At 26.4% G+C, this 14,118-nt stretch overlaps 1 protein-coding gene across 1 annotated transcript in view; it reads left to right on the plus strand.

Annotated features, from left to right (window-relative positions):
* LOC111629820 (transmembrane protein 87A-like) overlaps positions 1-14,118 on the plus strand; it is a 55,726-nt gene that overhangs the window by 28,723 nt on the left and 12,885 nt on the right. Inside the window, exons 4-9 of the mRNA XM_023373728.1 lie at positions 325-357; positions 3,444-3,551; positions 7,801-7,873; positions 10,761-10,912; positions 12,876-12,969; positions 13,374-13,435. Coding sequence (XP_023229496.1) covers positions 325-357; positions 3,444-3,551; positions 7,801-7,873; positions 10,761-10,912; positions 12,876-12,969; positions 13,374-13,435 — 522 coding nt within the window. The remainder of the gene's footprint in view (positions 1-324; positions 358-3,443; positions 3,552-7,800; positions 7,874-10,760; positions 10,913-12,875; positions 12,970-13,373; positions 13,436-14,118) is intronic.

A 14,118-nucleotide genomic window follows, 5' to 3' on the forward strand; every position in this document is an offset into this window, starting at 1 on the left:
ATGAATTTATTAAAATTATTTTTTATTACATGTTTAATTTTCAAAGAGTTTTCATCTGTTATAAAAATAATTTGTTATTTTAACTTCAGTTGCATAAATTTAATTGTTGTACAACTTTCAGCAAGAATAATTTGTTTATTTTAAATTAATATATATTAATCTACATAGAAATACATCAATAGTTATTTGTTTATAATAAATTATAAGCTAGTTATAACTTGAATTCATAATTTATTTTAAATATATTTAAGTTAAAATATTAATTAAAAATTTGAATAATATTTAAAATTTTGAATATAATTGAATGAAAATTTTTTGTTTCAGCCATCTGAGGGCAACTTTACTGTACGATTAGAGGTAATATTCCAATTTATTATTTACTGTTTTTAATAAAAATGTTTGTTTTCTTATTATACAGTCCAATTTATAACAAAGTTCTGTTTTAGAATACTCACTCACCATAAGTTGAGCATAAAAAAAAAAAGACTATCCTCTTAAGCTTGCATAGTACTGTATGTGTATATACATTGTAATTTGTTTTTTAAATTTCTCTCTCTTTAGAGAATTAATAATCCTATTGTAAAATAAAAATGATCATCCTGGACTGAAAACTTCCCAGAAAATTTTGTTTTTGCTTTTAAGGCACTAATGGTGCAAACATAAGTTGTAATTGAATTATTGTTATATATTGTGTACTTAGGAACCATTATGATATTAAAATTCATAGTAATTGTTGTATCGTGCCATTACCATGTACAGCTAATTATTTGGACTTAAAATATTTTTTAATATACAAATTACAACTGTCAGAAGTATAGCTTGTCATAAGTTGAGAGGCTGCAAGTCAGGAACTGGCTATATATTGAAATTCTAAATTAAAAATAAATTGATTTCTTGAAATATAGCTTTATTTGATATATAATTATTTACTAATAGAAATAAGAATTTCTAATTCTTAGAAATAATTTAGCTGAATAATTTTTTATACTGTTGGTTCAGAAATTTTTAAGTTGAAATTTTTCTGAAATCTTACAAACTATTCAAAAACAGAATATTATTTATTCAGTTTAGTTACTTTTGTATGTTTCATGTTGCACTGTTTAATTTCATCTATATATTTAATGTGTACTGTTTATTTGATTACATAAATAATGATATTGATTTGCATATCTTTAATGCAAGTGGTTGTGAAATGAGTTTCTAGAGAAGCTTGGTTACATTATAGCTTATGGGCTGGATCTGGCTTATAAAAAGTTTTACATGATTCAAACAAATAATCTTGATATGTTTTGATCATAACATTTTAAAATTCTGTGAAGACACAGGTTAATGCCAAAATTTTACAATGAAACACACAACATGCAGTAAATCTCATACCTGAAGACTACAAATGAGATTTTGCAAATAAATTAGAAAGCACTGCAGAAAATTATTTTTTGATGATATTTTTGCTCATTCTATGTATGTTTAATACATTGATCATTACAGTCATGTAAATTTAAATTTTAGTTTTCATATCAATACTGAGAAATAATTAAATTATTAATCATTAGACTATCATTGGTTAAATTTGATATTGTCTTAAGTTTATCACACAAAAATTTTTAAATTACTAGTACTATGTTACAATATATCAGTGTAACAAATTATAAATTAACCAAATTAAAAATAACATGCTATAAAAATAGTTTTATTGGATTGTTCAGAAAGTAATTTTGTTTTTTTTCTGTGGAGAAAAAAAAAACATTTTTATAAATAAATATTTTATTGAATTATATATCAACCATTTTGGTCAAATATCTGTTGTCATCATTTCTGGTAGTAGCATGATTTCACATTCATAAAAGTTTTTATCGTTGCTTACAAAAAACTGATCCAAGTGATTTTTGACATTGTCATTTCAAGTAAATGCCTTACAGTTAAAAAAAAAAAATTGTATAGACTGGAACAAGTAATAATCTGAGTGTGCTCGATCTGGCAAATATGGTTGGTGTGATAGCACGTCCCATCTAAGTCATAACAGTTTCTGACGAGTTACCAAACTTGTGTGAAATTTGAAATTATCGTGGTAAAGCACTACACCTGTTTTGTTGATCAATTCTGGCTTTTTCTGTTTGATGATATTACTCAATTTGTTTACTCGATGGCAGTACACTTTCGAATCAATTGTTAAATTGTCTGGTAAAAGCTCCAAAAAAAATTTTCTTAAAATCCCACCAAAGAGAGCATCTCTCTTTAAGAACATGTGGAACCCATATATCAAGCTTTGAAATGAAACCAATTTGTTTCAAGTAATGATAAGCAGTTCAATTTGACAAATATAATCTCTTAGTGATTTCACGTGTTGTTATTCGGCAGTTTGCTTCAATCAGTACCTTTATTTTGTTTTCATTGGCTTCAACTGGCCATCCAGAACGTGGTATATCTTCAATATTGAAATTGCCAGAACAAAATTTTGTAAACTAGTTTTGGCATTGTCATTCTGTCAATACATCTTCTCCATACAAGTCACACAATTTTTTTCTCGCTTGAACAGCATTTTGATTTTTCGGTAATAAAAGAGCAAAATATTCCGAAAATGCTGCTTTCGATTTTCCATATTTGATGGGACACAAAAAATAAACAATTGCACAAAATCAAACAAAAGTTTTTACAAATAAGCCTTAAAATGCTAGCTGTCAAAATATATAATGATAATATTGTTTAGAATGAAAATGGTGGGAAAAATATGACTAATCTGTCTAGTGGTAAAAAAACAAACTTACTTTATGAACAACCCAATATTTCAATTAGATATTTAATGATAGCATGTTATCGGTCAATAATTTTAATAGTTACATTATTTAGAATAATTTAATAGAGGGAGGAAGTTACACTTGGAAGCTGCAACTTAAACCTGCAACTATGTGGGTCCTGAAATCAAATGTAGACAGTCAAAAAAAATTCTAGGAATTTTTGAGAGTTGTCCTTCTTGGATATGTTGACCCTTGTCCCTCATTATACAGTCCATCCATTGTGGATCTGACTGAACTCATGATGTGTATGAAAAAAAGGTCCCCTTAGTGCTTAGTTATAATAAAATTAATTTATTGATTATATTAATGATAATTAAATGTATTTAACAATATTTTTTTCTTACAGCTAAAAATTTTAATCCTAAAAAATATTGTAGTTAGCATATGTAAGATAAGATTTATTATAATAATTTTATATGATTATTTTTATTAATTTAAACTGTCTGAAAATGAATAAATTCATTATTTTTTGATAAGTTTATTTGAATTAATAGTTACTAAAATTATTTGTTTGTTGCACATTTGTTTTATATTAATATATATTTAAATTAAAATATTTGACTTTTTTAATTATTATTTTTAAATGTTTAATTTATGTTAAACTATAGGTTTTATTTATGGAAAATTTTTAATAAGCAAAATTTTTAGGGAATTAAAAATCCGACACCATCATGTGGAGGACAAATACGTTTAGCAGACGATTTGAAAGCTGAACAAAGTAATGCTGTTATTGAAAATAAAGAAATGCAAAAATCAGTAAGTTTTTAAGAATTTCATTTTACAGTAAATAAAACCATTTTTAGACTTTTGTATAGAAGTATAGTAGAGCATTGGTTATCGGAAAAACCAATTAATCAAAATCAACTTCAGACAGTACTAATTCCAGAAATTATGAAGTTTTTACATAATGACAGTTGTTAGTAATCTTATGTAGGCTTGCTAACAAGCTATAGCATTATAAATACTAGAGTTAAGTTTTATTTATTACAGTACAAATAGAAAAACATAAGTAATTAGTCACAGACTTCTAATGTAATGAACTATTTATCTTTTTATTCTTTCTCTACAAAGTATGATCAAATATTCAAAGTTGTTCCAATCCAGTTATTTCAGATACTTGACACTTTTCTGTATAATTGAATTTATTGGTGAAAATAAAAATTTATATGAAAGAGTGTAAAATTCATAATCATTAATTTATTATATTCCATAAAGTTGTTGTTGTTTCTATGACCATTAATTATTGTATAGTGATTAATAAAATAAAAATAATAGTAATTGTTCTTATTAGGTTAGTGGACAAATTAAATATAATTTTCTAAAAAGAATAAATTCAGATAAAATAATAATCTGTCTAGATCAATGATGTAAAATCACTGGCTTATCAGTGGCAAGATTTTCATGGTGCTCCAAAACACTGAAAAATTTTAAAGTTGTATCAAAAGTAAATGAAAATTTTAATTTAGAAAAAAATTTATAATATTCTCAACACACTAATTTAGGAAAACAAATTTGATTTGATAATTTCCATCCAATGTAATTTAATATGGAAACAAAAAATTATTGATATGCAGAAGATTGTTAAATAAATGAAATTGTAGGAATAGTTTTAATATAAATGATTAAACAAATACTAAATTAATGGAAAAATTTATCTAATGATTTTAATTCTTTGCAGAAATTTACACTTTTAACAATTTTTCTTTTAATATATTCTTGTAAAACTTACTTTTATTTTTACAATTATGAATTATAAAATAAACTTTGTGAAAAAACAAAGCCATTTTATGGCAGAAAATTCTGAAACTTGAGTTGCTCATAAACTAGCAAATTACTCATATAAGCCAAATATTAAGAAATTATGATCCCAAATGGGATAATAAAAGCCAAATGATTTAATAAAAATCCACATGTATATGCATATATGTACTTGCAAACACATAAGATGCAAAGAAACAAACTTATACATGTGTGTGTAAAAATTTCTTTTAATTATATATACAGAGTGTAACAAAACTATGTCAATATTTTATGAATAGATTCTAGGATCAAAATTAAACTAAGTCCTCTATAAACATTTTTCAAATTTCACTTTGTTTTCTAGATATGGTCTTCCAAAAACAAATCATATCCAAAACTAATTTAAACCTTCCAAAAGAATACTACTGTTTGTCTTCCACTTCTATGTTACCAAAATGTACAAACAGAAGCTTCATTTTAAACTTTGAACATGTTTTTTACAAGAAGTAATCATCTATGTTAATGGAGGACATTTTTAGCAGTTCTTGTAAATTATTCTGTTTAACTTTGTAAAAAAAAATCAAAATATTGTTTAAAGTAAATTTACATTGAAAAACTCTTGCTTTCCAATTATTATTATTTTTAATGTAATGCTAATGGATACTGCAAAATCTTAGAGTGGGTGAAGGATGGTCCATAACTTCCCATCCATAATTTTTGGAGTTTTTAGTTTTTTTCATCCATAGTTTTTTAGCCAGTATAAAGGCTGACATGTCATATGGGAACTTGCATTATTGTGCAGAAGGCTTACCATCTTGCACATAGTCTGGACTTAGCACACACTGATTTCTACCTTATGTCTTAAGAAATATCTTGGTGGATTACACTTCTCAGATGATGATGAAGTTAAAGATGTAGTCATGGACTTTTTCAAATCATTAAGTTTGAGAATTTTTTCAGAAAGGAATTTTTGTCCTTGTCTCCTGCTGGGAAAAGTGTTTAGAAGAGAATGGCAACTATGTAGAAAAATAGCTTAGACTGCATACTTTCAAATGGCTAATTTAATTTTTTAATGTAATTTGTTATTAAGTTGTTATAATATATTATATCTTACATGCCCTTAAATTGACAGGTAAAGATGTACTATAAACACGGTAGTAGATCCATTCTATTTAAATTTGATAAAACACCAGTAAAAATTTAAATTAGAAAACCAATGTAATTAAATAAAGGCATAAAAAGTTTATAACTGTAATTTGGTTATATATAAGAGTGGATAAATAAGTAACCAGCCAGGCAACTAGCCATAATGTTGCTTTTGGCTGGCTATTTATTGATTCATCCTTATATACAATACTGTACATGGACAAATGTAAAATTTATACTGGTAAAGTTATCAGTTGTTTGTCTATGAAAATATTTTGACTTTGCCAGATAACATTAAAAGATAGAAATGTTACTTTTTTAATGAAATTTTTTTATAGATTTTATGCAAATATATTTAGAAAGTCTGCAAATAAAAAAATTTTTTGGGAAACTGCAGAATTCTGAGGAATTTTTATTTTTGAGCTTCAGTTGCAATTGGTAATTGGCAATACTTCATTCATAACGTTGAATATTATCAAAGAGCAAGAATGTTTTACTTTTATGTAAATGAGTTGAGACAGACTATTTAATAGTACAAACACTCTTCGACTTTCAATGTTTTGACATATGATGGCCAATGTGAGTGAAGAGGAAGTGCAGGAAATTGGTTTGAATTTGAATTCAGGCTACTCTACTGATGCATTAGTGATCTTTCTTGAGACTTTTTTATATAATATATATCATCTTATATCTTCTTACAGTATATCCATTATGTCTGCAAAACACCCCATTGTATCTCCTGCTACCAGTGAGAAGAGGAAGCGGAAGTCTATTATTCTAAATGAGAGACTTAAAATAATGTCTAAGCATTCTGCCATCTCCTTAAATTTTTTTAAGGTTTTACAATATTTGAAAGTGTAACATTAGCATAATATAATTCTGTACATTTTTTTTTTATTCATTCTTTCTTTTCTTATCTTTACAATTTATAATACAATATGTAATGTTGCATACTGTGTAACCTTGCATATAGCCTATTTTTATTTTTATTTTTAACTTGCAATATTTTTGACTTAAAATGTGTGTTTTGGAATGTAACTCCATCATAAGTCAAGGAGAAACTATCTATTTTTGCGCAGCAAAATATTACTTGAGCAACCTTCTAAATTAATCTTTAGATACCACTAACAGCAGCAAGATTAGTTTATTATTATTGAGTTAATCTACAGTGACAATGACAAGAGGCAATCATTGCCACTCTCTAAATTAACAATAAAATAATAAAACCCAGTTAAAAGGAGACAACATAAAAAAAAGAGAAAACATACAGTGAATAAAAAAGCATAACATAAAAAAATATGATAAATAAAATCAAATAAAAGCTTATATAATAGATGTACATAAAAGTAATATAAACCTGATAATATATATGGTAAAATTTTAAAAAGTAAAATTAAAGGTAGTCATATAAGATTCTTTTACAAATTGTTTTAAAACTAGTTATGTTTTAAATGAAGGTAATCCTCAACAGGGTGGACAGAGGTGGCGACCCTGTAGAAGGAACACTGTGATGAATTTAATTTGTAAAAGGGATGATTTATGCAGAATTCATTTTGGATATAGGCAGTTGGTATTTTGATCATGATAACATTGGGAGAAATTGAACAATTAAAATAATTATAATATAGCAATGGATTGAAATATTTGATTAATTTGTAAAAATTGGATAAGCAAAGTTTAAGTTGTTATTGTGGGGAAGTAGTATAGGATAAGTTGCTTAATTTATTAAAAGTGAATGTGTTTTGCATATATTTTAATTCATATAAAGAGTTTGCTTTATTGTTGCCAATAAATGCGGTCAGTTTCTTAGTTGGTGGATATTAGGAATTTTAATCATTTTTAAAAATTTTTTATCTTTGAAACATTATTTTTAAAAATTATTAAACTAAACCTGATTGTTCTTAGTTTGAATAGTTTTTAGTTAATTTGTATTATCATTATTTAATTATTAAAGATATTCTGCTATAAATCAAATGCATTTTAATTATTGATTTGAAGTTAACTTTTTTTGTAAAATGTCAATTATAAAAGTTTTTAAAAATCAATTTGAAATCTTTAGGATTTAATTAATTAAATTGTTTAATATGTTCTCAGTGAATTATGATTATTTTTTTTTAAGTTGCAAGAGAAAGGTCATGCTATATCAAAAAGAGATGCAGAGAAGGGTACAGATATTCAAGATGCTAATACTGGTAAGTTCAAATTAAATTTTAACAGCTATTAAGTTTTATGTCATTAATAACTGAAGCTATATTTTGAACAAACACTTTGTTAATATAAATGATCAATACAAGAGGAAAGGTATTCACAGATAATTTTCATAAAACATGAAATGATGAAATTGTTGCAGTTGATATCAGTCTTATAAACATTTATCATACATATTTGGGCAATCTATATGAATAATATGCATAAAATTTCAGCCAATGATGATTACTTTTCACAAACAGAAAATGAAAAGATGTATACAATGTAGAATCTTTAAATATTTTTTACTATTTCATACTTGTTATCAATTAGATATCAAATTTCATTTAAATACATCATATAATATTACAGTAATGAAAATATACAGTTTAATTAGATAAAATAAATGTTTGATAGACTTAATTGTACAGTATATATCACTATTGTTACTGCTTGTAATTATTTAATCTTTTTGATCTAATGAATTTAAGTTTTGTTACTTAAATATTTAAAAAAAAATTAACAAAATACTTTTATGGATAAACAGTGTGCCCAGCCACTTGGAAAACTGGAAATTAGCCTGTAATTTTGAGCACTGAGAAAAAAGCCAGGGGGAGATAGCCTAAAACAGGTGGTGAACCTGTGGCACATCAGGAGAAATCATCTGGCACATAATTTATCATACAACTTCAGTTTATTGCTTGCCTTTATCAATCATCCTTTCTGTTTATCTGATTATCTGTTTTTCTATCAGTTTTATATTTATTTTGATTAAAGTACAGTAGAGCATCGATTATCCGATCCCCGATCAACCGTCACGTCGGTTAACCAACCATGTTCTAGTTGGCAAATTCAAATGTCCGCCAGTAATGTGGAGCTACAATATTTGGTTGTTTTGGCTACTTTAATATTATTTTTACGTGTTTTAGCCAGTATTTAAACAAGGCTTAATTTTCTAATTTTTAATGATACAATAGCGACAATTATTATTTTAAAAAATTTTTGTTAGGCTTAACATTGATGAAAATTCAACGCGAAGTAGGTTCATAGTGATATACTATACTAATTTTTTCATATTTTTCAATTATCCGTTTTTTCAGTTATCCGACCAACCCCAGTCCCCAATTGAGTTGGATAATCGCTGCTCTACTGTATATTCATTTTATTTCTTTATATATTGTTATTTGAAGTCAAACTTTGGCATGCATAAACATTACTAAAGATAGGTATGCTTAATCTCTTACTTTACTTATGGCATGTGAACTCAGAAAGGTTTGCCACCTCTGGCCTAGAATTTTGTTTTTTGACTGTGATTTAGTGACAGGCATATCGGAGTTCATGAAATTTTTGGACTGAAGCAAGACTCAACTCCCATTTGAACTTGAGACTTCATATGGTGCTGGTAGAAAAGATTCTGAATTTGATAATCTTTGATACAGCCATCTTTACAATTAGAAATCTATAGATGTGTGTACAGTTATAATTCCAAATTAAAATTTCTTGTTATTTTCAATATAATATCTATTTATAATCTTGTAATATTTGAAGCTGTAAGTAATTGAATGAATTCATCAAAACAGAGATTTGTTTTTATATAAAAACCTATTTCAATTCAGTTCATTACAAATGCCAACAACTGAATGACATCACTTCTTTGTGGCCAAGACAGATTAGTCTGATTCACTCATAATTTTTACAGTGAGCCTAGATAAGAATTAGAAATGCATTCAGTATCATATTATAGTAAGAAGTACAATTCTGCATTACTAAATGTGGATGGCCAAGGTCTGGACTTGCTTATGACTCAAGTACATCACATCCCTCCACAAGTCTCAAGTCCAGATTCATAACAAAAAATGGACTTGCTCATCTTTAGTTCAAATTTGAGCTTGATAGTCTCAAACTTCATTTTTATGCTTGTTGTGTTGAACTTGATACTGTCAAATTCTGACATTGGGCAATTTTTTCATGAGATTTTAAAACCATTCCAGTTACAGTATAAGAAAACAATAGGTGCTTCCAGTTATTCAGCTGTTAAGCATCTCATTGGTCAACACTAACAGAAATAACGTTGCTGCAAACATATGTAAACAAAATTAGCAACTTTCACTCTTGCTATTTTGTAGCAAGAGTGAAAGTTGCTCAATATGGCAGCACCCAGTTTACAAGTCCACATGGTAATAAAAGTAGAAAATACCAAGAAAAAAGTTATTTGTATATCTGAAAGCATATATTATTTGCAAATTGTATTAATGTATTTTATAACGAATTTAATTATTTCATGTAATTAGTAAGTTAAGTCAAAGGTTAAGAAACTAAAATCAGTTTAATTAAAATTAATAAATATTTTTACAAGAAAAATTTTATTAATATACTTACTTCATTGTTAATTGTTAGTTGCAAAAATATTGTATCATTTGAAAGAAAGCATTATAATAAAAATTATATTATCACAAACAAATCATTGTCTATAAAAATAAAACTTATTAGAGTAACGAGTAGTTCAGGATTATTTACTAAAATAAAAAAAGACTAATAAGAAAAAAAGTTGAAAACCAGAATCATTGTAACTGAGAGAGGGGAGAAAGAGAGAGTATACTTACATCATGAACTATACACTAATTGATTGATATCTGATACTGCTTTTAAAATTCATCTCTTTAAACACAAGTCTGGAACATATTTTCTCTGAAAGATAATTATTTTTAGAGATCAGCAAATACTTGTTTTTCATTTCAATTTCTTCACAGAGAAGTAAACAAAGTGGATAGTTTTTTATTAACAACATAAGATTGTCTGTATAAACATATTATTTTGAAGCCATATGTGCATAATATAATAAAAAGTTTGTGAATCATATTTGTGGTAAATATAATTTAAAACTTTTTATAGAAAATCAGAAAATGAAAGAAAATAACAAAAAAGAAACTGCGACTGTTAAAGAAGTATCTTCCAGTACAAAAGACCAGAATGTTTCACCTGATCAGTCTTCAGATGATAAAGGAAATCAGTCTACCACAAAAATTACTCCAATAGTTTCAAAGGTTTGTATTATTCCAATTTTTCAGTATGAATACATTTTATGAATAAGAATGATATATACATACAAAATTTTGAAAATGAATACATGTATTTCGATATTATATGAGCTGAGAATTTTAAACCTGAGATCTTTATTCATAATAAAAAAAAATTAAAGATTCAGATATATACTTAAGGATTCAAAAGTTATCAGCAAAAATTCAAAATTATTATTAGCCATCATCAGTCTTCATTAATCTTTAACTTATCTCATGTTGAAATTTTTCTCTGTTGCATGTGGCCGCCATGTTGAATTTTTGTCGTCGTTAAGCCTAATGAAAAAAAATTTTTTTAATAATAATCATGGCTACTGTATCGTTAAAAATTATTTTTTTATTTTGTACAAACAAAATAAATATATTGAAAAATATAAAATCAAAGACATTATATTTTGAAAGTTTGTTTTAATATAAAAATTATGACTCATAGCGACATCTAGTATAAAAAATGTTCTAATGCAGAGACGAATATATTTGGGGTTGCCAGGACAGATCAAATGAGGTCAACATTTGAAAATATTTGGGAACAATGCAGGACAGGTTAACAAACTCTCTGATTTGGGGTACAACATACTAAACATAACTAAACAGTCAAGTACAAAATTTAACTATTTTGTAACAAATTTATGCACAACATTTATGCATTTCTACATTTAAGTTTTATTCAATATTACATCAGAATTTAGCTTATTAATATGGCACATTAGCAATATTTTTTGTTTTTCTTTGAAAGTATAATTACAATCCAATAGCACATGCCATTTCTGGTCTTTTCCAAACACACTGTACAATGAACAGTTTGCATGGCTTTAAAACTTCAAATATTTATCCTTAATTATCAATTTATCACAGTTCAATCCTACTTGGCAAATCAGACATTTCACAGATAATGAAATATTTAGTAAAAGATATGGTTGCATTAGACCAATTGAAATATCCTGTTTTAAATTCTTTCTGGCGATACATCCTGTGTTTGATTCATATTTCTGTTCAACTCATTAAAATATAATTCAATAGCAGTAATATTCTGCTATTGAATTATCTATATTCCTTATCAGAAAGAAAGGAAAACCCAGATTTCACACTCTGCATAACTGATTTAACCAATTACAAACATTTGTGTGGATTTCTTAAAATATATTTCCTTTAAATGTGTAAGAGATTGACTTAAAATAATTCACTATTAAGTTCAATTTCTGTCTAAGATTTTGAAGTAATATAAGAAGAAATGTGATGTAAGTCCAGTTCAATCACTCAATCAATTAAACCTTTATTAATGCATTAGGGAGTTTTTCTGTTACTGGGTGTTTACATATAATCTTTACACATCTATTAATTTAACAACAGAATTTGCGGTATTTTTTTAATGTTATTTTAAGGTGCAAGCTCAGTTCTAATTTTATCAAATAACTCTGTACAGTTCATTCCAGTTTTAAAAATTTCTTAATGAAAGTCAGCTCTACATATTCTATTTTTCCTAAATAATTTATTCCCTAATTTGGGAAAGCATATGTTTTCACAACTTGAACTAAAACTTACTAATTTAACCTGTGTCATGTGGCATCTTTGAGCTTCCACATCATATACAATATTTTTTGACATTTCTTATATTTATAATTTCATTAAGAAATCTGAAAAAATTTTCATCTTCCTAACTTTTCAACCTGGAGGATGTGCACTGTACACTTTTTTTACTGCATAGAATACTTTTTGAGAAGAAAATGCTGTCATCTGAGAAGTCTTGTGATACATTGAGTATGGTAAAAGTTGTCAGAAAAATAGTAGGAATTATTCTTGTGACAGTCACTTCATGAAGATTTATGACCAAAATTCATCCAGACAAAATTACTTTTATGAAAAAATGTATCAATTTATTATTATATTTGAATATGTAACACTTTTTATATAAAATAAATTTGTTTTATAGACAAGTGATCACCAAGCAAAAGTGGATAAAGATGGAATGTATTTATTTGTGTTATTTATTGAAAGTGTAGATGGCAAACCATTTAATATTACAGGTAAGAAAAAGTATATAAAATTACCTTACTGTAAATTTAAATTGATGATTAACTTTTAAAAGTTACCTTTTAATATATAATGTGACCCTTTCATTAAGAAATGCACTTTTGGATAAAATCTTAGTTTATACATAACATTTAAATTATATTAAAGTTCAAATGAATTGGGAATTAAGAGTTAATATTAGAGCAATTACTGATAAAATGCACCACTTGCATGCGTGCACACAAAAAAATGTTTGTTTCAATTATTAACTTAAAATAAAATTTTTAATTATTCAACACCCCCTTATTTTGTATGCACATGTGTGCATTAATACTAAATTTATAGGATATATTAATGTTAAAACTAGAAGAATTTTCATTAAATCAAATATAATATGTTAATATATAAATATTTTCAGTTAATATTGAAATGAAAAGCCAGTATGGATATTTGTCTGCTGTAGATTGGCCTTTGCTTCCAGTAAGTATAATATGACATTATTCTTGATTTACAATTACAGTGGTACCTCAGGTTACGAACGCCCCAGCATACGAAATTTTCAGGATATGACATGAAATTCGAACATATTTTTGCTCCACGATACGAACAAAAACTCACCATACGACGTTACATTAGTTCGCATTTTTCATTTGTTTTTCTTACTACAGTTATTTTTTTAAATGTATTACTTGGCTTTAATTTGAGTATGTTTTTCGCGTTGGAACGAATTATTTGGTTTTACATGTAATCGTATGGGAAAAGATGATCCACCTTACGACATTTTCATGATACGATCTCAGTTTCGGAACAGATTAATTTCGTATCCTGAGGTACCACTGTATTTAAATTTTAATTTGTATTTTTGAGTAATTCATAAAATTAATCTTTATGCTTAATATCCTGTAACACTCGTCCCTTATATATATGTATTTATTCTTAATGACAGTAAATTATAATACAGTCAAACCTCACTACTACAATATTTTGGAAACTAGGAAAATAGTATTGTTATACTTGGGTTATCATTGTAGTGAAGTCTTGAAATGTGAGAACTGAGATCATTAAGAAAGTGAAGATTCATTTAAGTACATTTTGTGTCCTTATCTCAGTAAATCAAACTATTGTTATGCTGTTGACATCATCACTCCTATGTCTTCAGATAT

The sequence above is a fragment of the Centruroides sculpturatus genome, unplaced genomic scaffold (genome assembly GCF_000671375.1).
Source record: "Centruroides sculpturatus isolate CEXI.00-Female unplaced genomic scaffold, Cexi_2.0 scaffold600, whole genome shotgun sequence".
NCBI classification, from domain to species: domain Eukaryota; kingdom Metazoa; phylum Arthropoda; class Arachnida; order Scorpiones; family Buthidae; genus Centruroides; species Centruroides sculpturatus.